Source organism: Rhinatrema bivittatum, chromosome 2, assembly GCF_901001135.1.
Source record: "Rhinatrema bivittatum chromosome 2, aRhiBiv1.1, whole genome shotgun sequence".
Lineage (NCBI taxonomy): Eukaryota > Metazoa > Chordata > Amphibia > Gymnophiona > Rhinatrematidae > Rhinatrema > Rhinatrema bivittatum.
This window is the reverse complement of record NC_042616.1, coordinates 94,463,078-94,486,675: the sequence shown is the minus strand read 5'-3', so window position 1 is coordinate 94,486,675 and position 23,598 is coordinate 94,463,078. Positions and strand designations below refer to the sequence as shown.

Here is a 23,598-nt window from a genome sequence, read left to right as displayed (position 1 = left end):
GTGCCTGTTTACATCTGTCTGAGTCAGGCATGAAGGTGAGGAGGAGGGGGGTGGTCTGATAAGTTCTTGAATTGCGTACATTTAGTAATTGCAACAGGAAGTTTGACCTTCAAAATACACATTGGACATTGTGCAGATATCTTACTTGAGATTTCAGTACTAACGGGCATTCCCTAACATAAGAAGTAAATGTGTACTTGAATTACATAACTAGTACTGCATCTGTGGCTTGTTTACAAACTGCTTTAGAAGTTTTACTAGCACTGAGGGCTCGACTCACACAAATTCAGATATTTGGAAACTCTCTGACAAATTCCATTGGCTCAAACAAGTAAAATTATTTGCATTCTACCTTAAAACACCAAAAAAGGGAATGCATATCCAGAATTTTACTTGTAAATGGCCTTCATGCAGATGTTTTGGATGATTTCACAAATAGCCTTATTCCACTCTCTTGTCTCCTCATCATCTCTTTTAGATAGGTAGCCCCATCTCAGATAACATCATGAATATATGGAATATTGGCAGACATAATATGCTGAGCGTGCACAAATTGTGACAACATAGATGAAAGGCATGGATCCAAAAATAGATGTTTGTACTTCAGCAAAAATCATGCCTTTTATTCACTTTTTAAAATGATTTTCAGTGATTTAGACTCATAAGAAACAGTAAGCAATGTGTTATTTTGCCACAATACACACACATTTTTCTTTTCAACTAGAAAAATACAGTATTGTTGAACAGGTCAGTATAGATATCAACAATTTGCCTTTTCTTTTAAAAATATATTTATGAAAATTAAATAAAAAAACTGAAACCTCCAGCAGCTACCACCTGCCATGTCAATGGGACTAATAATAATTCATATAGCTTCAAGCTTTGAAACATAATTCACTTTACATGTAATCTTCCTTTCCTTGGGGGAGGAGGTCACCTTCGGTGGCTACAGGAGTGGAAAATGGCCCTTTACAGTCCAAACACCGAGTTCAGAACAGCGGGGACCAGCAAAATCTGTAAGGCCCAAGGGAAGGCTCCCACCCAGGGCTGTGTTCCAAATCGGAGAAAAGAATTTATTTGAAATCCATAAAGTAATCACAGACCAGGAAAAAGAAACAGAAAATCAGTGCACAAAGGTTAAAAAAAATCATGGTTCCAGCTTCTTGAACTCTCAGGCATCAGTAATATTTTAATTTTTACTATTGTGCTCAAATCACACCTATGATACCATTCCTACTGACAACTCTTTAGCCCAGCTATGGACTTCCCAAGGCAGACAAAGAAGTCCCCAAACTTCAGAGGAAATATTTTCTTCTCAGGAAACTTCTCTTGGCTTCCTCAATCACTCAGGCTTCCAATCCTCAAGAATCCTCAGAACAACTCCAGTGTCCTCACCTGGCTGCAAGCCTGTTTCACTTTCCACTTCAGACTCCTGACCCGTGGAAGTCTCAGGCCAGCTCTACTTCTCTTCAGTAAATCCCATACAGCAATTCCTAGTCAACTCATTCCAGTGCTTGTAAAGAACCCTTGATAACTTCCTCCCAACCCATCCCCCTTTGGGGGAAGGAACTCCTTGTCACTCTGCATCTTGTGCACACCTCTAGTACCTCCACCCTCTGGAAAGTTCCTCTTTGTACACTATAGACCATTTACTTCAATAGTAAAGCCCGAGCTGCCTTACATATACTTCATCTGATTGGCAATATCCACTCCCATCTATGTATCCACTCCGGACTTGCAAAATGCAACACTTGGCCAGTTCTGACATCACAAACATCTCACACACACACACACACTGAAAGCTATCTTTAAAGGTATTTATACAGGTAAAAATTCTAGAATGTCAGTTTTGAACATTAATCCTCACTGAGTGGGTAAAAGTGTGAGTGCTGTTTCACAACACATGTACCAGTAGCTGCATTTAGGGTAGGTTTTCCCAGGGGCATGTCTTGTGTTGTATTTTCAAATCTATGCACACTATTTAGCATTGTAGTAGCAAAGTAGGTGCAGAGTCTATGAGTGCACTGGCAATTCCCATACAAGTAGATTTTAAAAGGGCCAAGCCCATATACACACTAGGGATGTGCAACAGGGACAGATATGTTCGATTCGGTATTCGTATTCACTGGGACCCAAATCTGTTACATCCGTTTTCGGGGGACCCCTGATTCATCCATTAGTTACATATAGTATTTGTTTCTTTTTAAAGTAAAAAAAAAACAAACCCATCCCAACCCTTTAAATTTAATTAACTACAACCCCCCACCCTCTTGACCCCCCCAAGACTTGCCTAAAGTCCCTGGAGGTCCAGCGGGGGTCCTGGAGCGATCTCCTGCACTCGGGCCGTTGGCTGCCGGTATTCAAAATGGCACCGATAGCCTTTGCTCTTAATATGTCACAGGGGCTACCGGTGCCATTGGTTGGCCCCTGTCACATGGTAGGAGCACGATGGCCCAAGAGCGGGAGATGGCTCCTGGGACCCCCACTGGACCACCAGGTAATTTTAAAACGTTTTTTTTTTTGGGGGGGGGGAAGCTAAAGGATATGTTTTAAAGGGTCGGTGGGTTTTTCATTTATCGGCTCGGGCGCAGCCGATAAAAACAAACCCGATCAGACCGCACGAAAAAGATTTCACTATAGTCCCCGAACCAGGAATCGGAACCGATTCTGGTTCTGATTCACATCTCTATATGTAAATATCTCTATTATATTTCCCCTATCCTACATTTCATGAAAATCTCTCATGCATTTCATTGTGGATATCCTGCAAACCTGACTGGCTGAGGGTCCCCCAGGAAAGATTTGGGAACCTCTGATCTAGACCATTCCTCAAGCATCGCCAGATCCTGTCTCATGTTTTCCTCACCTTCCTGGTTAACTACTCTATTGCAGATTTTGGTATAATTTGCAGAAAGACAAACCTTTCCTGATAGTCTGTTTGCAATATTGCTTATGAAAATGTTGAAAAGAACTGGTCCAAAGACCAATCCTTGTGGCACACAATTAACAATGCCTCTCTCAACAGTGTGAACGCCATATACCACTACACTCTGTCGCCTCCCACTCAACCAGTTTTTAACCCAGTCCGTTACTTTACGGTCCATACCAAGGACACTCGTTTATTAATGTCAACTATATGAAACCACATCAAAAGTCTTACTGAAATCCAACACTACTTCTAACACTCTCCCCTGAGCCAACTCTCTGGCCAACCAATCAAAGAAATGAATCAAGATTCATCTGATATAAACCTACCTCTCTTAAAACCATGCTGCTTATGATCCTGCAGTCCACTGGATTTCAGGAATTGAACTATACTCTGTTTTAGCAGCAATTTCATTAAATTATTTACCACTGAGGTAAGACTAACTGGCCCGTGGATCTCAGCCTACTCCTTACTTTCACTTTTGTGAAGAGAAACGTCATTCACCTGTCTCCAGTCCTCTGGAATTACTCTCAACTCAAAAGTAGAATTGAAAATGTCAGCCAGCAGAGCTACCAGAGGTTCTCTAAGTTCTCTTATTCCCTCAGATAAAGATGAATTTTAAAAGCCTGATGCACACCGAAATTAGGGGATGTGCAAATATGTTGTGCACACCTCGTAACTTCTCAAAAAGGGGTGGAACATGGGCATGATCTGGGTGGGGCATGGGTGCTACATGAGTGTTTAGGGATTTAACCAGAAATTTGTCAGAAATACTTGCACGATCTCGTGCATGCCAAGGTCCCTTGCTGCGTAACTTTACTTCTGCAATGGATGGCGTGTAAGTCCAAAAAAAAAAAAAATAACAAGACATTTCAGAGAGGTTAAGGGGTCTGGGTTAACTGGGGAGTGTACAGGCTATCAAACCACGGCAGGGTTAGAGGTCCTGGAAATGAACTAGTAAAACCGGCAAATATGTTGGCGTCCCTTTTAAATCTCCCCCACTTACATGGTAGAAGTGGGATTTCTACAGACAGGTATGTGCCCACTTAAAATTCAGCACACATGTGCAGTGGCCAGGCTATTTTATAACATGTGTGCATATATGCAAGTGTGATTATAAAATAGGCATGTCCTTGGGCGCTGGCTAACGAATGCACACACATGTGCGCCCGCACGCCGGTTTAAAAGTTACCGTCATACTGTATATCTCATCCAGCCCCATCAATTTATCTACTTTTAGTTTAACTAGCATCTCATCAATACAGTCTTCTGAAAATTGTTTGAGAACACATCCAGTCCCAATTATGTTCATTTTCTGTGGTCCTACTCCTGACCCTTCTGCAGTGAAGACTGAAGAAAAGCATTTGTTAAGCATTTCCACTTTTTCCTTGCCAGCCTTTCCATATTCCTTCCCTTCACCTCTGAATATCACAATGCCACTTTTGCACTTCCTCCTATCACTAACATCTATAAAAAAAAGACTCGTCCTCCTATTTTACTGTATCTGCTCTTTTTTCTTCTATTTGCATTTTTGCTTTCTGACTACTTTTTCACCTTCTCTGTTGCTTGTCTTCCTCTTTCTGTGATCTCTTGTAGTTTCTGAACACTATTTTTCCTTACCTTCTCAGCTACTTCTTTAGAAAATCATAGCAATCTCTTTTTATTCTTATATTTATTTACTTTCCTAACAAACATGTTAATTGTTCCTACTGTACATATCTCATTTTAGTTTTCCCCACTACTCTTCTGCTTCTCCTAGATCAGAGCATCCCACACCTGCCCTGGGTTCCCCACAGTCAGTTTGGTTTTCAGGATACCCAAAATTAATATGCATGTGATAATTTGCATATCATGCAGGCTTAGTATATGCAAATCTATCCCATGCATATTCATTGTAGATATCCTGAAAACCTGACTGGCTGTGAGGTCTCCAGAACAGGTTTGGGAAGCTCTGCTCTAAATTTTCCCATCCAGCCAAGGGCCCTTGAGGTACTTCCCCATTTTAACAAAGTTAGTTTTTCTGAAGTCTAGGAAGCCCAATTCATAATGAACCATCAGTTCCTGCACTTTAATACCAAACCACACTGGATCCCAGAAAATCAGGGCCGGTGCTTCCCAATAGGCGAACTAGGCTACGCACCAGCCATTAGGGGGCGGCAAAGAGCAGCCATGTGAGGCCACGAGCGTTAGCCCATCTCACTCATGGCTGAGAGAAGCAGATTTGGCGGGCCGTGAGCAGTGCCTGTTTCTGCATGTGAGTGAGAGAGATTGTGGGTATGTGAGAGTGAGAGAGAGGGAGGGAGCCTGTGTAAGGGTATGTGTGTGCGAATGAGACAAGGAACCTAAGTGTGTGTGTCTGAGTGAATGAGGTCAGGGCCGGGACTGGGGCCTGGACTGGAGGGGGGGGGGGTGCACAAGGTAGAAGGTTTGCCAAGGGTGTCTACTATCCTTGTACCGGCCCTGCAGATAATCATCTATATCAGAGCTTTCCAAAGTGTGTGTCGCGACACTTTGGTGTGTCGCCTGAGGTGTGCCGGTATGTCGCGCAAGCCCGGTGCACGTGACACACCGGCAAGTGGGAGCCAATGCAGCCGCCAGTGGAGCTCATCCCACTGGCGGCTGAGCAGTAAAATATCGCTGGCAGGAAGATTGGCAAGGCCGTGGTGGAGCTCACCTCACCACGGCCCGAAGAAGAGAAAGGTCACGTCGAGACGTGCAGGTGCTCCTCCTCCTTCCTGCCCATGCGGCCCCGGAAGAAAAATGTTGCCGGAGCCGCACGGGCAGAAAGGGGGAGGAGCATCAGCCGCATCCAGAAGAAGAGCAGCAGCGGGGAGAGAAGAGGAGGAGGCTCGGTAGCAGGGTCGCCGCTGCGATCGGCCCGAGAAGATCAGGGCCGCTGCAGAGCCCATCCTGCAGCGACCCGTGAAGAGGAGGCCCAGAGGTAAGAGAGCGGCTGAGGGCCCGTAGAGTGCGTGTGTGAGGTGAGTTGAGCGATTGTGTGCGTGAATTAGGTGAGTTGAGCGATTGTGTGCGTCTGTGAGCTGAGTTGAGAGATTGTGTGCGTCTGTGAGCTGAGTTGAGCGATTGTGTGCGTGAATGAGGTGAGTTGAGCGATTGTGTGCGTCTGTGAGCTGAGTTGAGAGATTGTGTGCGTGTATGAGGTGAGTTGAGAGATTGTGTGTGGGAGTGAGGACCTGAATGTTTGCAGAGACAGCATGTGAGAGAGCCTGTGTGTGTGAGAGAGACAGCATGTGACAGTGAGAGCCTGTGTGTATGAATGATTGTATGAGAGAGAGCATGTGACAGTGAGAGTCTGTGCTTGAGCAAGACAGCATGTGGGAGTGAGAGAGAGCCTGGGTGTGTGAGAGTCAGACAGCATGTGCAAGAGAGAGACTGTGTATGAATGATTGTATGAGAGAGAGCATGTGACAGTGAGAGCCTGTGCTTGAGCAAGACAACATGTGGGTGTGAGAGAGAGCCTGGGTGTGTGAGAGTCAGACAGCATGTGCAAGAGAGAGACTGTATGAATGATTGTATGAAAGAGAGCCTGTGAGTGTGTGTGAGAGAGAAAGTATGTGAGAATGAGAACCTGACTGAATGTTTGAGGGAAGAAGATAGATGGAGAGAAAAGAAATAGAAAAAAAGACAATATGAAAGGAATTGGCAAAAAAATAAGAAAGGGGAGGTGGAACAAAAAAGCCTGGGACAAACTGATTAGAAAACTAAGATCAGACAGCAAAGGTAAAAAAAAAAGAAATAAATTACTTTTTACTGATTGGCACATGTAATCTTTGGTAATGTGCAAGAGTAGCACTTTCTCTATGCTGATTTCACAATGTACGAGATCAACATGGAGGAAGTGGAAACCCACGGGGCCTGCACAGAGGAGGCAGCAGAATGGGCTTCAGTGCCAATAGCAGCAATCAGCGCCTCCCCAATAGCCATGCGGCAGCAGTGACAGTGGCAGCAGAGGAATGAGAGAGGCTCCGAGGTTGCTGGCAAAAGAAAGAGAGGGGGTTTGCCTTTAGTGTGTGCCTGCCTGAGGGTGTGTCTGTGTATGAGAATGTATGGGTGTCTTCCTGGGGTTTGTATGTGTGAGAATAGGTGCCGGCCTGTGTGTGGTGTATGTGTGTGTGAGAATGAATTGGTGCCTGCCTGGGGGTCTGTGTGTGTGAGAATGAATGTGTGCATGCCTGAGGGAGTGGTGTGAAATTGAATGGAAGCCTGCCTGGGGGTCAGTTTCAGTGTGTGAGAATGACTGGGAGCTTGCCTGGGTGTGTGTGTTTGTGTGTATGTGAGGGAGCCAGACAGAGTATTTATGAGAAAATCCAGGGGAGTAAGAGTTTGTGTGGGGGTGTGTGTGTGGAGGGAGAGAGAGTATCTTAGAGCTTGAGAGTGTGTCAGTGTCTGTGAGAGCGAGAGGTTATGGTGGGTATAAGAGCATGAATGTGTATGTATGTGACAGTATATGTGTGAGAGAGAATGGAAATGTGAGTATGTGTGAGAGAGAGAGGATAACCTCCTAATCCTTGACAATATCAGGGTGACTGGAAATCAAGAGCTCCCACGTATGGACAGCAGGGGCTTTTTAAAATCCTTATTAGTTTTAATTATTGGGTGTTATTTGATATATGTGCTGTTTTGAAATATTTTATTGGTGTTTAGGAAATTGTAAAAAATGTATATGATTTTAATGAATAGAAATTCTATTTATCAGTAGTTTTAAAATATTCTTTTATTAGTATGGTTTTACTATAACTGATGCTTTATGTTTCTTGATTTTATTTGTTTTATGAGGAATGATGGTTCTGTTTTTCCATTATTAATACACAGAGTCTGGCTTCTTGGGGTTTTCATTTCAGTTTTTGTCTAATTTGTGCTCCTTTATTTTGTATTCTGTATTTGGTGAGGGTCTGTCTCTGCTCTGTGTGTGTGACCATGATGAGAAATTCGCTAGCATAGGGATCTATAGCAATTGTTTCCTCAGTAGGTGGTGTATTGGTATTCTAGGACCCAGTATAATATTTACCCTTGCTTTTTCACAGGTAGGGTTATTGTTGTTAGAGTCCTTGGTGTTATTACTGTTATGTTATGATGGGATTGCAGTATAGATTTTGAGTGTCTTTTTTTTTTTTCCGAGGTTTTATTTTCGTTCACAATGTGCCTGGCAGTGGAAGGTGTTTGTGCTGCTGTTACTGTGAGGTGACACCAGAATTTGAAAACATCTTTTAGTATGATGAGATGTAAGGGAAACATTCAAGCTCATTGTTTGGGGGAATTTCAGTGGATGCACAGAGTTACAGAACTGGAGGTGCAGGATTTATATTGACATTCTGTCCCTTCCTATAAATTCCAGTCTTCACTCTCATAGCCATATAGAATTAGTTGAATGAGGCTATCAAATAATTTTATAGTGTGAAACTGGCCAGCTTTTTAAAATTACGCAGAAGACCCTTTGGACTTTCTTATTAACACCAAATATTCAAATCTGTGTTCATCCCATCAAGCTCATATATCTCATTAAAGAGGTAAATTGAATAACACAATAACTTTGTTTTATTATTGTTACTCATAAATTATAACAATAACATTAATCTTTTCACAAGATAGGTTGTGTCGTGAAACATTTTATTATGTATATATTTAAGGAAACATACATAAATTGTCGAAATACATTTTGTTCGTTTAACCTTTAACCTCTGGTTTGCTAGTAGACTGAATTACTGTGTCCCGAAATTATGTTTGTCTAAAAAGTGTGTCACCAACATGAAAAGTTTGGAAAGCTCTGATCTATATGATATCAGAAACACTCTTCTCTTTGGTAAGCACCGGTTCCAGTATCGACACCTCCTATGTGGGTTCCATTACCAGTTAACAGAACAGCTCTCCCTGTTTCTACATATCACAGCTGGGGTTTCCCAAACCTTGAAACCTATTCTATTAGCTAGAAAACACCTACAACATATCTTATGGCTACAAAGGCAATTAACTTTTAGGGTGCATTCTTTATGTCTTCTCTTTTCAGATTACATAGACTGAGGCTGGCATTTGTACAAGTGCAGAATTTGAGATATTATGGAGAAGTCTACCATACAAAGAAAAAAAATATTGTTCTCATGCATAGTACATCGAAACAGAGGGATATATATATATATATAATCTAGTATGGTTTCCTAAAATTAGGTAATATGTCCAGAGTTTTCTTCTGTCACCGTTTCAAAGTTGGCAGATGCCAGGAAGTGAAGGGATGTCAGCAGTGTTTTTATATAGGTAAGCAGTCTGGAACACAGATAAACAAATTGGATAGCAAGTGAACATTCACCTGAATACACAGACCAAACCAAACCGGGCACTCTCTTCATCAATGTTTTGTGCTCAGTGTGAACCTAAAGACCATGATCGGGACTGCATTATGGGCCAGATTTTCAAAAGCATTTACTCGAGCAAAACTGTTTTTTGCTCGAGTAAATACACTTTACTCAAGTAAGTGGGCTTTTCAAAATTGCTACAATATATGCCATTGAATTGTCCATAGGATTTACTCAAGTAAGTGCACTTTACTCGAATAAATAGCTTTTGGAAATTGCTACGATAGTATGTCACATTTACATGCGTAACTCCTTTGAAAATGACCCCCTATGTTTGCTCAGTCTTCCTTTCCATTCAGAGCTGTGCATCAGTGTGGAATCCATCCAGCCTAGGTCAAGGGGGAGTGTGGCATTGGCTTACACTCATGACATTTTATAGTTTGAACCTATAGCTCAATATTCATGTCATGTATGGACTTTGTGAAGTTTCTTTAAGGGCCTCATCTCACCCTCTCCTTGGTCATTTGCAGAGAGCTATGATTCAACTGTAGCACTTGAAAATGCTAATGCACTGACCATCTCACAATAAGAACTGCAGGAGTAGGATAGGGATCCACTCCAGCTGGCATATGAAGGCACAGGAGGAAAGGCATACAGGGGTATCTTGCTTGCCACTCTTATACGTATATAAATAAATAAATAAGCAAGCTGAAAAATACCATAATCTAACCTCTTCATATCTGGTCATCTATATTTAGGGAAGATATTTGTGCGGCTAGAACTGTCCACCTAAACTTAGCTGATCAGCAACATTATATCGCTGTAATAAAACGACTTCAAATTTAAAAATCATATTGTGCTAGCCTTATAATAATGTGCAGTACTGCATTGGCATCATGACTCCTGCTTGCAGTAGCAGAGGAGATCAGATGCTTTATTTCAGTTGCATTTCACTTTTTTAAAAGGTTTTATAGAAGAAATTTATTGCATGATCTAGGAAATGTCAAGAAATAAATTAGATTTAAAAAAAAGTTATATAAATGGCTGCAGTACAGAAATCACCTGTAAATTGTCTTCACAAATGGTGCTGTTAGTTTAAGATTAGCATGTCTGGCAAGCTTTTGCTTTCATGCAAAACTGTACCTCTCACTTCAACTAGATGGCAGCAAAAGATGTCACTGCAACTGGATGTCCCTGGCAGCAAGGCACTTTTATATCAATGAGAATTCTTAAGTAACAAGCAGCAACTTAATCTGACTTATCAAGCATTTTCTCCTGGTTTGTGCCTAGGAGAAAAAAACCTTCATCGATTTGGTTCTAGATGTTGAATCTATACTTTTAGAGGTTATTAAAGCAAAACTAGCACGCACTTTTCTCTAAACATTTTTCTGGCTACATACCAAGGATACAGTAACCAAATCATATTTAAGTTTTGTAAATACATTCCCTAAATGCATTCTCCTAATTTACTAAGCTTTTTTTTTTTTTTCATAGACACGTAAAGGGAGAAACCCTCAGAGCAATGGTTCCCACCTCTCTCCTGAAGGCACACCTAACCAATTGGGTTTTCATGCTATCCGTAATAAATATGCATGACATATATTTGCATACCCTGGGTCCTGCTCATGCATATTCATGGTGGTAATCATGAAAACCCAACTGGCTAGGTATGCCTCCAGGAAAGGGTTGGGAGACACTGCCCTCATAAATCAGATTCATGCTGTTGTAGAGATAATGTCTCAGTTATTTGCCTGAATGTATAAAACCAAAATAGAAAAAGAAATTACAATGTTAGGAATGGGTAAAAATTAAGGGATAGATTTTAAGACATACGCGTGGGCATACATGTGCGTGTGCTACCTGGCACGTACACATATACGCCTGATTTTATAACATGCACGCGCATGTTATGAAATCAGGCGTCGGCGCATGCAAGGGGGTGCACAATTGTGCACCTTGTGCGCGCCGAGCCCGCGCTGAGCTGCGCTGCACTGCCTTCCCCCATTCCCTACCCCCCCCCACCGCACCTTCCCTTCCCCTACCTCTCCCGCCCTTTCCCCCTACCTTTTTTTTTATTTTTCCTTTTGTTGTAAACCTTTCTTCAGCCCTGAGGCTGAAGTAAGTTGTGCAAGCCGGACGACTGCCATCGCATGATCCCCAGCACAACAGCAAATGGCCACTGTGCCAGGAGCCTGTGACCCCACCCCGCCCCCGGACCACCCCACCCCATTTTGCAAGCCCCGGGACTTACACGCAACCCAGGGCTTTATGCTCATCACCGGGCCTTTTGAAAATAGACCCGGCGCGCGTAAGACCAGTTACGTGTGTAAATCCTCGGGATTTTCGCGCGTAACCTTTTGAAAACCCAGCCCTAAATATTTTGGACCCTAGGAATATTAAAAATTCAAATGAGGCTATTTTCACTTTCTTCCAAATGAAACAAACTGAAAATGGCCTCCTACGAAAGTACCCCCAAATGCTGTATTTGTAGCACTTATAAAAAAATAAAAATGTCTTCCCAGACATAAAACTGCACAGGTAGGTCTCAGCTCTGAGGTCTAGCTCTAGGCCAGGCCTAGGACCAGCACCAATACTGAGGCTGGGGCCAGTGGCCTTCCTATGTGTCGCTGCCAGGGCTGGGGAGCTCCCACCTTGGTTCTCAATTACCCCATTTCTTGGGTCTAGCTAGTAAAAGCTCAGGAGTGATGTCTAGTCAGTCCTGCCTGTCTTCATAAATGGCGCCAACTGTTTGGAGGATGGCACCAAAGTGACATCACTTTGGCATCTTCCACCAGTATGGCTGGTGCCAAATATTAAAATGCTGCCAGCTGCACTAGAGGGAAATGCCAAAGTGATGTCGTTTTCTGCCAGGCTCTGGGAAATGGCACAATTTTTAAAGCACCAAGAGCTGCACAGGAGCAACTAGCCATTGCTCTTGCTCTTTTGATAGCCAGTCCTGGGAAATGGGGTGAGGGCCAGGTTGGGGGCTCCCTTTCCCCAGCAGTGACAATAGGGAAGGCAATAGCCCCTGCCTTGGTACTAGACCTAAGCCCTGGGGCGAGGTTGAGGCACCGGGTCTAGACTTTGGCATCAGTACAAGGTGTAGGTGTTGGCTATGGGGCTAGGCCTCGGCTATGGGGCTAGGCCTCAACACCAGGTCCAAGCAATGTTTTCACCTAGGATGGCTTAGCCAGGGCTGCTGGAGGTCCATCTTCTTAAATTAGTTTCTTCTTGTTTTATTTTTGTTTAATGTTATTTTTTTTTTGTTTGGCAAATGAACCAAACCAAAAAAAAAAACCTATAAAAGAAATCAAATAAAAATGAAAACCCACTGAAACAAATAAACAAAGCAAACCTCTGATTTTGGGAATGCACTGTCCATCATCGCTCAAAAGCATCTGTTAAATGGAGCATGGAGCATCTCAAAATTCCCCATGCTAACTGTTCCAAAGAAAAAAACACTAAGATGTAGATTTTCAAAAGGTGAGTGCGTCCATGTGTGAGCGCTATCCGGTGCACGCACATGTTATAAAATTTCAGGTCAGCGTGCGCAAGAAGGGGGTAGAGATATACAAGTATGCGCGGCGACACATCGGGGCCTTCCCCGGTTCCCAATCCCCTAGCCTAACCTCCCTTCCCCTATCCTGCCCTCTCCCTCTCCCTATCCTAAATGCCCCAATTTTATTTCAACTTTTGCTCCTACCTCCCAGCAGAAGCAAGTTGTGCATGCTGGCACCCTGCCGGCGCGTGATCCCCCAGTACAGCGGCAAATGGCTGCTGTGCCAGACGCTTCTAACTCCGTCCCACCCCCAGACCACCCCTTTGTCTAGTCCCGGAACTTACACGCATCCTGGGGGTTTACACGCATGGCCAGGCCTTTTGAAAATTGACCAGGCGCACATAAAACCCAGATTTTTACATGCGTAGGTTTTGAAAATCCGGCCCTAAATGAGGGATTTCATTCCTCCCCCATCGAGATTGTCATCTCAACCCCTCATTCCTGATCATAAATGGCACCTTCCCCAACACCTTTAAGCCCTCCACCACCCCTGATCAAGATCAACCTGCCCACCAATCACGATCAGCCCTCCCAGTCAGAATCAGCACCTCAATTAAGAGCTGCATCCACCTACCAAGATCAGATCCTCCCATACATATACAGCTTGTATCCACTTATACACACACAGAGCAGCGCCCCACTCATTAAACACCCATCTTGCTGTTCTGGAGGCTCAAGATCTATACTGACAGGATGCTTGTGAAAACCCTCATGTTAGCGCTGTATCAAACATCACATGACACTGATTAGCGCCAACTAGCATATTGCTAGAATGAGGGGCTGATCTCTTCTGGAAGCTGCCAATAGTGATTGAGGAGGGGAGCAATCTGTGTTGATGAGAAGCCCTGAGAAGTCTCCCCCTGAATTAAATGCAAGCATGCCGGTCCTGCTGACATGCTCACATTTAGTACCCAATCCAGAGCATATGGAAAGTTTGTGGCCCAGAGGATCATTCACTTATTTTCATAAGATTTAGTGCAGAGAGTGATAATTTGCATATCTTTTTACCTATTTGCATGTTTGGGGCGCTATTATTAACGCATACTAATAATAGTATGCACTACTATTACTAGTGGGTTCAGCTAGTGCAGTAAGAGTTTAATGCACTACATTCAGATTTTGTGTGCATGATAAACAGCCTTCATATGCAAGCTAACCTTTAAGGCATGATCTCCTTAGTGGCAAAATGGCTTCTGCTCTTCTGATCTCATGACAGAACTCTTTTGAAAATATGGATCTTGGAGTACCAGAAAAAATGTCTGAATTCTGAAAACATTTTAAAAAGGTTATTTTTACAAGATCTAATATATAAAGAAGACGAAAATGCTGGATTAAATTTAGTACCAACTGATGCTGTGATCAACCTCCAAGATTTTCTCTTGTTCTTCTCCTCAAGTCCTCCATAGGGTGCTTTTTCAAAAAAAGCTGCTGAGTGGCAATTTTTTTTATAGCCAACTAAGTTTAAGAGCATTTTCAGCTGCTACCTAACTGGCTAGGTTGCAGCAGAAAACTGCCCTAAATCTAGGTAGCTATAATATAAGCCAGCTTGATTTAAGGCATCTTTCTCACTATCCATGAGAAGAGTAATAGCCACAGAGAATAGGCTAATGCTGAAATTTCAGCACCAGCGCTGGCAAAGTCTAACCCTTCTTGCCTTAACTCAAACACGTTTCCCGAGCGCCCACTTTTTGAGCTGCTTAATACAGATGCCTGTGAAGCTGGATTACTATATTTATCCGCTCTGCAGGGTAAAATTTAGTCAGGCAGCTAGTTCCATTTGAAAACTGATCCCTGTTGTCATAGAAAACTACAGTTATCTCCCACTGGTTGGACCAGTAGCAACTTTAGCTAGTTAGAGACTGTGAATAGAAACCCAGGTAGCTGGGAAAGCTTTCTTTAGTTGAATATGGCCCTGTTTTTCCTATGCATCAGCTTCAGAGAATACCAGGAGTGAACAGTTTTAGTTTATTCTGCAGAACTGAATCCATGCCTATTTGGTCCTCAGTTAGACAAAGCGGATTCTCTTGCCCTTAATGAGGTTTCCAGCTGTACACCTCTGTCATTATGAAAGCATGAAAATATAGTTCGCGTTTAACTTTGGGCATGCTAAAAAAAAACATACGTGTATTTACCCAGATAAAGTTAATAATGCACATTACTTACCGGTACAACATTATATGCTAGAAGTATATACTTCAAGTCGGGTGACACTTCATATTTGCTGGCCTTGAATGTCTCCTGGAAGAAATATTAAAATTATACAGTGAGCTTGTATATGTACCCGTTCTTTCAGTTAAACAAAGAACAGATAATCAAACTGGTGAGTTCTTATACCATTTCATTTGTACGATCTAATGAGAACTGTAATAAGCTCAGTCTGGAGGATTATTTAGTTCCAGAAATGCCATTTTTAAGGACTATGCTAGGAAAGCAAAGTTATCACATATTAATAAGTAAATAAATGAAGCACTCTTCTCTCAAGCCTGAGTATTTGATAAGTTATTGTAACAATAAATCTAGATCAATGTTTCCAAAGCCCACCTGCATTAACAAAAAGACTGAGTGGCACGCCGTTCTCTGAGGAGCAGGTACTGCGGACATAGAGAGGATGCGAATGCTGCTGGATTTGTTCCTCCCGTCAATACCTATGGATTCCCTCTCTCACAATCCTCTGGCATTAGAGGATGAAGGCTAAGTTGCATTTGTGGGTTCTCCACAGCTTCGGTGAGTTCATCAGTAACACTTCCTTGGGCCTCAGTCAGAATTTAGCCCCATTGCTGGGTAAAGAGGAGTTGTGCCTTGGAGCTTTCTCTTCTCTCCTGCTGTTGCTCCTCCACTTCTTCTCTTTCTCCACTCTCACTTGCCTTTGCTCCTCCACTTCTTCTCTTTCTCCACTCTCACCTGCCTGTTAATATGGGCCCATCACCCACCTGCCCCAGCTCCTCATCCTACAGATACTCCTCCTCCCTTCACTCCTCAGGGCCTACAAACTCTTGCTCCTTCCCTATCATCAGCTCCTCATCATGCAGGGACTCCTCTCTCTATCCCGTCCTTCCAGTTTCTCTCTATGAACAGAGCTCCCCACTTCTGGACTCCTGCTGCCTCCAAATGCAAAGATAATCAGAAATCTGTAGTGTGGTGCAGTACGTGCTTGGCAGTTGGCTCAATTAATTACCCTGGCTGCCACATGTGGCTGGCAGAGCGTATTCCCCTGCTTCTGCTGCTGCTACCAGCATTCAAAGTGAGTTGCATCCAGTGCTCAGGGCGCAATCTCCATATCTCACTCAGCCTGGGGATAAGACGGAGGCTGAAAGGATGCTCAGGAGGGGGAAGTGGAGAAGGTGCTATCTAGAGTACGTTTCCTGCAAAATGTGGCACCAGTATGCTGCCCATTACCATCCCCATTATGGCTCTCATGCTGTTACTAGGAAGGAGAGGCACATGTGCTCTGAAAGGAGCTCGTGCATGTTTAAGAATCATTACTGGTGTCTGTTGTTGTTGCTGCCAGATGCTTAGAGCAGAGCCCAGATACTGGTCTGGACCTGCGAATCAAGTAGTGAGGACTTTTCCGTAGCACGCTAGATCAGGTCTGATGGCACACCAATGTGCCATAGCATACTGGGTGGGAACATTGGGCTGGATGGTTCTGCAGCATTTAGAATGGACTGCAATATATATACAGAAAAATTGACAACACATATATTAACAAAGTCTAAACGTATTTTAAAGAGCCAAATAAATGCATTTTATTCCTGATTCAGAAAGAAATTTAAATATAATTATTAGCAGGATGTCAGGAGAGTGAAAATATAGAAGTATGTGGAGTCATCTAAATCTGTATGCAAAGTTTCATCATCATCATCCTCATCATTATATATAATATGCTTAAGCAGGCAAACTAGATGCTGCTTGTCTATCAGGGATTGTTGGGATGCACATGTGTCCCATTCCCCCATGGCCCCTAGAGGCAGTTGTTTTCCCCCAAAAATGTAATATTTATTTTTAAAAGCCTCTTCCCTTTGTAAAAGCAGAAGACCCCTGGAGCCGGCCCCCCATGCCCTCTCTATCCCATCTTCCCTCTCCCCACCCCCCTGGAAACGTCCCTGGTGGTCTGGTGTGGACCTGGGAGCAACTCTTCCACTGGGACCAGCAGCTGTTATTCAAAATGGTACGGGTCGCCCTTTGCCCTTATGAGATGGGGCTACTGGTGCCATTGGCTAGCCCCTGTCATATGATGAAGCAAGGGGAACACAAACATTTTTACTGCATCATATGTTTTCATTTTCAAACTAAAACAGTCATCTGTAGAAAATGTAATTTTAAATTTAAACATAGGGAGGGTAATTTTAGAACAGTGAGGTTAGGTCTAAAGTCTACGTGTACACAGCACATGCAGATATTAGCCCAGATTTTCAAAGTAGACTCATATGCATAAATCTGCTTACAAATTAGGATGTATTAGGATGCTTGAAAATTAGGAAGTGTGCACATATTGTTACGGTCCCGGGCCGTGCCCTGGTCCCTCCACTTACCTCAGGGATGGTCCGGGCTGCTGCGACGCTTCCCCGGGCCTGCTCGACCCTGGTTGTGGTGCTCCCTCCTCGAGGGAGACGCCGTCGTTGCACCCTGGCTGGCCACGCCCCCTAGGCATGCACGCACGCAGGGGCTCTGCTTTTAAAGGGGCTAGTGCAGGAAATGCAGCCCTGCCCTGGGAAGACGTTAGACGCTCCCAGGGTATTTAACCCTGCAACAGGATCTCTTCCCTGCCTTGCAACGAGGTTCACTCTGGTAAGAGTTGCTAGTTACTGCTTCGGATCCTTTGGCTTCTGACTTCGGCTTCTGACTCCTGGCTCCTGGCTTTCGAATCCGGCTTCTGTCCACCGACTTCTGATTCAGTTTCATCCTTGGCTTCTGACTTCGGCTTCTGACTCCTGGCTTTCGACTGCGGCTTCCGTCCGCCGACTTCTGATTCAGCTTCATCCTTGGCTTCTGACTTCGGCTTCTGACTCCTGGCTTTCAACTCCGGCTTTCATCCACTGACTTCTGATCCAGCTTTGTCCTTGGATTCCGACTTCGGCTTCATCCAGGATGCCTCTCCTAAGTCCAAGGGGCTCGGGTCCTCACGGGGGGACCGCGGGCTTCCAGTGGTGAAGTTCCAGTTAGCCTCCTGGCTCCAGCTCTTCATCTCCATTCCCGGGATAACACCTCGCAGGAGACCACTCGTAAGTCCAAGAGGCCCAGGTCCTCATGGGCTCCTCCTGGGGGGACCTCGGGTCTCCAGTGGTGAAGATCTCTTGGTCTCCTGTCTGTGCCGCCTCCCGGCTTTGACACCCACTGAGTAGCTCCTCAGTGAGCCACCAACTGTCCGAGCCGGCTCAAGGGTTCATGAATCCAACAGTTTGCAAGGTCATGGACCCGGCAGACGCCATGGGCTTGAAAGTCATTCCCGGTATTGCACAGCAGTTGCAACAACAGCAAATCTGCATTGACTCCCTGATGACGATCGAGCTGAGACTAGCCGATCGGATAGATGGAGCCACTGCATTCATTCCTCCGGTACCAGTAGCCTCGGCCGATATCGGACCGGCCACGCCCACACAACTGCCATCACCCTCACGGTACTCTGGGGAAGCGAAGCTCTGCCGTGGATTCCTCAATCAGTGTTACATCCGATTCAACCCACTGCCAGCCCAGTTTCCTATGGATCTGATTAAAACCAGCTATATTATTTCACTGTTGGACGGGAAACGCCTGGCGTGGGCCTCCCCACTGTGGGAGAGTCAGGACCCCCATCTTGCGAATCTGGAACAGTTTGTCACAGCCTTCCGACATATCTTTGATGAGCCCTCTAGCAGGCCCACTGCCGCCTATGAGTTATTTCAGCTACGCCTGGGCAACCGGCCCCTGGCCAAGTATGCGGTGGAATTCCAGACTCTAGCAGCTGAGCTGAACTGGGGGGAAGACAGTCTCCATGGCATATTCCTGGAGGGTCTCGCCCCAAAACCCCAAGATGAGCTGGCGGCGAGGGACCTCCCGGATGACCTGAACAGCCTCATCGATTTGGCTGGTCGGGTGGACCGCCGTATCCAACGCCAGTTCCGGGAAGGGAGGCCCGGTCGTAAACCCAGTAACTCTGGAACTACATTTTCTCGACTGGTACCCTCCTTTTCTGCCTCTCCAGGGAGTCAAGACGTAGAGCCTATGCAGTTGGGCCGGGGCCCAATCTCACAGGAAGAGAGAAGAAGATGCCGTACTCAAGGTCTGTGCCTATATTGCGGTGGCAAGGGGCACTTCCTAGCCCGGTGTGGTGAGCAGCCAGGAAACGCCAGAACCTAGGGATCATCGGGGAGCTGACCCTAGGTAACACCACTTCTGCCTCCCCGTGCACAGTTCCGGTTACCATAGTCCTTCCCGGAAGAGACTTCGATACGCTGGCCCTGACTGACTCCGCAGCTGGGGGGAATTTCATCCTCTGGGATCTAGCCCAACAACTACAAATCAGGGTTCAACCCCAAGAGCTCCCCATCCGAGTGTCTTCTATTCATGGGACCCCCCTCCTGGGGACCATTTCTACCTGTATCAAGCCCCTAACCTTACGCACGGGTCTTCTGCACATAGAAGCGATCTCATTCCTCGTCTTGGAGAGATCCATGCACCTGGTCATCTTGGGCTTACCCTGGCTTCAGAAGCACTCCCCAGTTATCCGCTGGGATACCCTCCAGATTGTGTCCTGGATTCCGCCTTGTTTTGACACCTGCCTGGCACCTATTCCTTGGCCATCCGTACCACTTCTGACCACACCCTTGGCGCTGCCACTACAATATCAGGATTATATGGATGTCTTCTGGAAGGAGAAGGCCGAGCTCCTCCCGGAACACCGGCCCTTTGATTGTGCCATCAATCTGATCCCAGGCACCATGCCACCTAGAGGGCGGGTTTATCCCTTGTCACTCCCGGAAACCCGGGCCATGTCCTTGTATATCCAGTAGAATTTAGACAGAGGCTTCATTCGGCCATCCATCTCACCGGCCGGAGCTGGATTCTTCTTTGTTGCGAAGAAGGACAGGTCTCTCCGGCCCTGCATAGATTATCATGGTCTGAATAATATTACGAGATGTGACAGATACCCATTACCACTGATCCTGGAGTTACTGGATCGACTACAAGGAGCCAAGATCTTCACCAAGTTGGACCTCCGTGGGGCATACAACCTGGCACGGATACAACCAGGCGACGAGTGGAAGACCGCGTTCAACATAAGGGATGGGCATAACGAATACCTGGTCATGCCCTCTAGTCTCTGCAATGCCCCTGCAGTTTTTCAGAACCTAATGAACGAGGTGTTGAGGGATATGCTACACACCTCTGTCATAGTATACTTGGACGACGTGCTCATATACTCGAAAGACCTGGCCACGCACTGCAGAGGCATTTGGAGTGTACTACAGAAGCTCCGGGATAACCGACTCTTCGCCAAGATGGAGAAGTGTCAGTTTGAGCAAGAGTCCCTACCCTTCCTCAGGTATATTGTATCCTCCATTGGTTTCCAAATGGACCCTGAGAAAGTAATGGCCATCAAAGATTGGCCTTAACCCATGGGGGTTAAGGCACTTCAGCGTTTCCTAGGCTTCGCCAATTTTTACCGCCAGTTCATACTCATTACTCCCGGATGGTGGCCCTGCTAACGGTCCTCACCAAAAAGGGGGCCGACGCTAGGAACTGGTCTGCGGCAGTGCTACATGCCTTCCTGGAACTGAAGTCTGCCTTCCTTCAAGACACATGTCTCCACCATCCAGACCCCCAAAGTCAATTTGTCATGGAAGTTGACGCCTCCGACGTGGTGATTGGGGCCATCCTGAGCCAAGTATCCAGCAATGGCAAGTCCTTGCCGTATTCTTACTTTTCCCGGAAATACTCGCCCGCAGAAAAGAATTACGGCATAGGAGACAAGGAGCTTCTGGCCATCAAATTGGCCTTCGAAGAATGGCGCCAATGGTTGGAGGGAGCCCAACATCCTGTGATCGTTTATACGGATCACAAGAATCTGGAATGCTTGTGTCGTGCCCAGCGCCTCAACCCTCGACAAGCTCGGTGGTCTCTCTTTTTTAGCCGCTTCAACTTTCTCCTCCGTTACAGGCCAGCTTCCAAGAACATCCGGGCGGATGCCATCTCTCACATGGCGGAGATGGAGGATACCTCTAATCTGCGTCAACACATCCTCGATCCGGCCAATGTCCTTCTTGCGGCTACCGAGGTGGCTCCCGCAGGTAAGATGGTGGTACCCACTCGCCTCCGTAGGAAGGTGTTATCGTCGGCCCACAACTCACTGACCACAGGCCAGCCGGGAGTAACCCGGACCTTGGACTTATTGACCGATTTCTACTGGTGGCCTCAGGTCAAGACGGATGTCCGTCTCTACATTAATTCCTGCCCTACTTGCGCCCGACAGAAGCCTTTGCCTTGCCGCCCCTGAGGCTTTCTCCAGTTGCTGCCCATTCTAACTGAACCCTGGACCCATCTGTTCACAGACGTCATTGTGGATCTGTCTACCTCAGACGGGAAGTCCGTGATCTGGGTCATGGTCGATAGATTCTCGAAGATGGCCCATTTTGTGCCCCTCTCTAAGTTACCAGTTGATAAACAAGGAGGTAGGCGATCTAAGAAAGCCATGGAGGCAACATAAACAATAGATGCCAGATAATGTCCATTAAGATGCTTTATTAGGAGACTCGTATATCCAATATTAAAATGCCCAACTCAGGCCGAGTTTCGCCCCCCACTCTTGGGGGCTGCCTCAGGGGCTGTGTGAATTCCGTTGAGGAGGAGACCGGCGTGCCACGATACAGCTTCATGATATATTTATTTATTTATTTATTTAATTTTATATACCGGCAACCGTTTGCACATCGTGCCGGTTCACAAGTAACTTACAACAGAAAGTATATAGGCATAGCCTTTACAGAGAACGGTGTATAACGTAAAAACGCAGTAACAGAACAAATAACTAAGTAACTGGGGAGGGATGAGGGGGGGGGGGTCGATACAAAGGGGGGGCAGGGGGAGGGTGCAAACAGATGCATGGGGATGAAATGTGAATAGGGATTCGAGGAAGAAATATGTACATAACAGTGAATTGACAAAATTTGTCTCCAAAAAATACTTCCAATCACATCTTGCAGGAGACCTTTCACTCCGCTGTTTCATTACTCAAATTTTTCAAGAAATTTTATTGGCAAAATATCATCTCTATATATACATAAGACATTCTCGTACAGCCCCTGAGGTAGCCCCCAAGAGTGGGGGGCGAAACTCTGCCTGAGTCAGGCATTTTAATATTGGATATATGAGTCTCCTCTCTAAGTTACCTACAGCACCAGAACTTGCAAGTCTCTACGCTCAACATATCTTCCGCCTGCATGGGCTTCCTTTCCACATTGCCTCGGACTGAGGGCCCCAGTTCACAGCAAAATATTGGAGAGCCCTCTGCAGGAAATTCAGGGTCCAACTAGACCTTACGACAGCTTTTCACCCCCAGGGCAAAGGCCAAGCCAAACGCACTAATCGAACGTTAAAGACCTTTCTCCGTGCCTTTGTGGGGGATCTCCAGGATAACTCTCTTACTCTGGTCAGAGTCCCAGCCTGTCGCTGCCTGACGTCTCCACTCCACCCACATTACCTTTTTTGCGACTCCTCCCGCGGTTGATGGACGGTTGGATGCCGCGGCGTCTGCCTGCCGTCCTCTCCGGCATCATCGGTCCGGCTTGGGCACTGCATCCCGCCATGTTGTCCAGGTACCATAAGGCGCGCGCACTGCATGGCCCTGCTTCTTATTCTCTCTTTGGCGCGAACCTCAGGGGCGTCCCCCTGTGATGATGTCACAAATCCCGGATACAAAAACCTATACTTTTTGCTAGCTAATTGAGTTAGCAAGGGGAACGGGAATCCTTACGGATGGGATTTGCTCTCCTTACCTAGCTACTCTGCCTCTCCAACTTTGGACTTTATCCTAACGGGGTACCCGCTCCTCGGGGGCCTTCTCATTTCTTTCAGGCCGCTATCAGGAACCGGTATTTGCTCCTTGAGGGCCCATGTTCCCTGACTCGCTGCCTGAACCTATCGCTTCTGCTTGGAAGAAACTACTGCCTATATTATCAGTGAGTTACCAACTTTATTTCCTCAGAGCTGTTCCTTGGAACGAGGTACTCACTCCTCTAGGGCCTGCCTCTATTCCTGCTTCTGTGTCACCTTCCGGGAGAAACCGCTGTGTGAGTAACTTTACCAACGAGGTTCTATACCAGAACTCTGTGTATGCTCCACTGTACTCACTATCTCAGTTTTCTCCACTACAGAACAGCCATAGAGGGAATCGCTGTTCCAGTATCCTGAGGAACCCTAAGCCCAGCCGGGCTTCATCTCTACTCACTACTGCCACCTCTGGTGGCTTCTCAACTCTGTCTAATAAAAGATATAACTCTGTGTTGTGTGTCCCAAAGCTGAGCCTGACCTGTGGACACTCACGGGACTTCCTCCTGTGGGCGTGGTCAGCTGCCACAGTGTCCAAGGGTCCACCCAAAACCTTACAAACAATAACACTTGTCTCCCTTTCAGGTGGTCTACGGGAAGACCCTTAGACCTCCCTTGCTCCTGCCTCTGACGGTACCGTCTCCTGCAGCGCAACTAACGGCACGTCAGTTGCGCGACCTTTGGAGTTCCACCCAAGAGAAGCTCCGATTGACGGCGGCTAAGGCAAAGAAGTTTGCTGACAGGTTACGGTGGCCGGTGCCTGTTTTTCTCCCAGGAGATAA

General features: G+C 45.7%; 1 protein-coding gene across 1 annotated transcript in view; it reads right to left on the bottom strand.

The window, feature by feature from the left end:
• DPP6 (dipeptidyl peptidase like 6) overlaps nt 1-23,598 on the bottom strand; it is a 1,747,714-nt gene that overhangs the window by 610,833 nt on the left and 1,113,283 nt on the right. Inside the window, exon 5 of the mRNA XM_029588457.1 lies at nt 14,957-15,031. Coding sequence (XP_029444317.1) covers nt 14,957-15,031 — 75 coding nt within the window. The remainder of the gene's footprint in view (nt 1-14,956; nt 15,032-23,598) is intronic.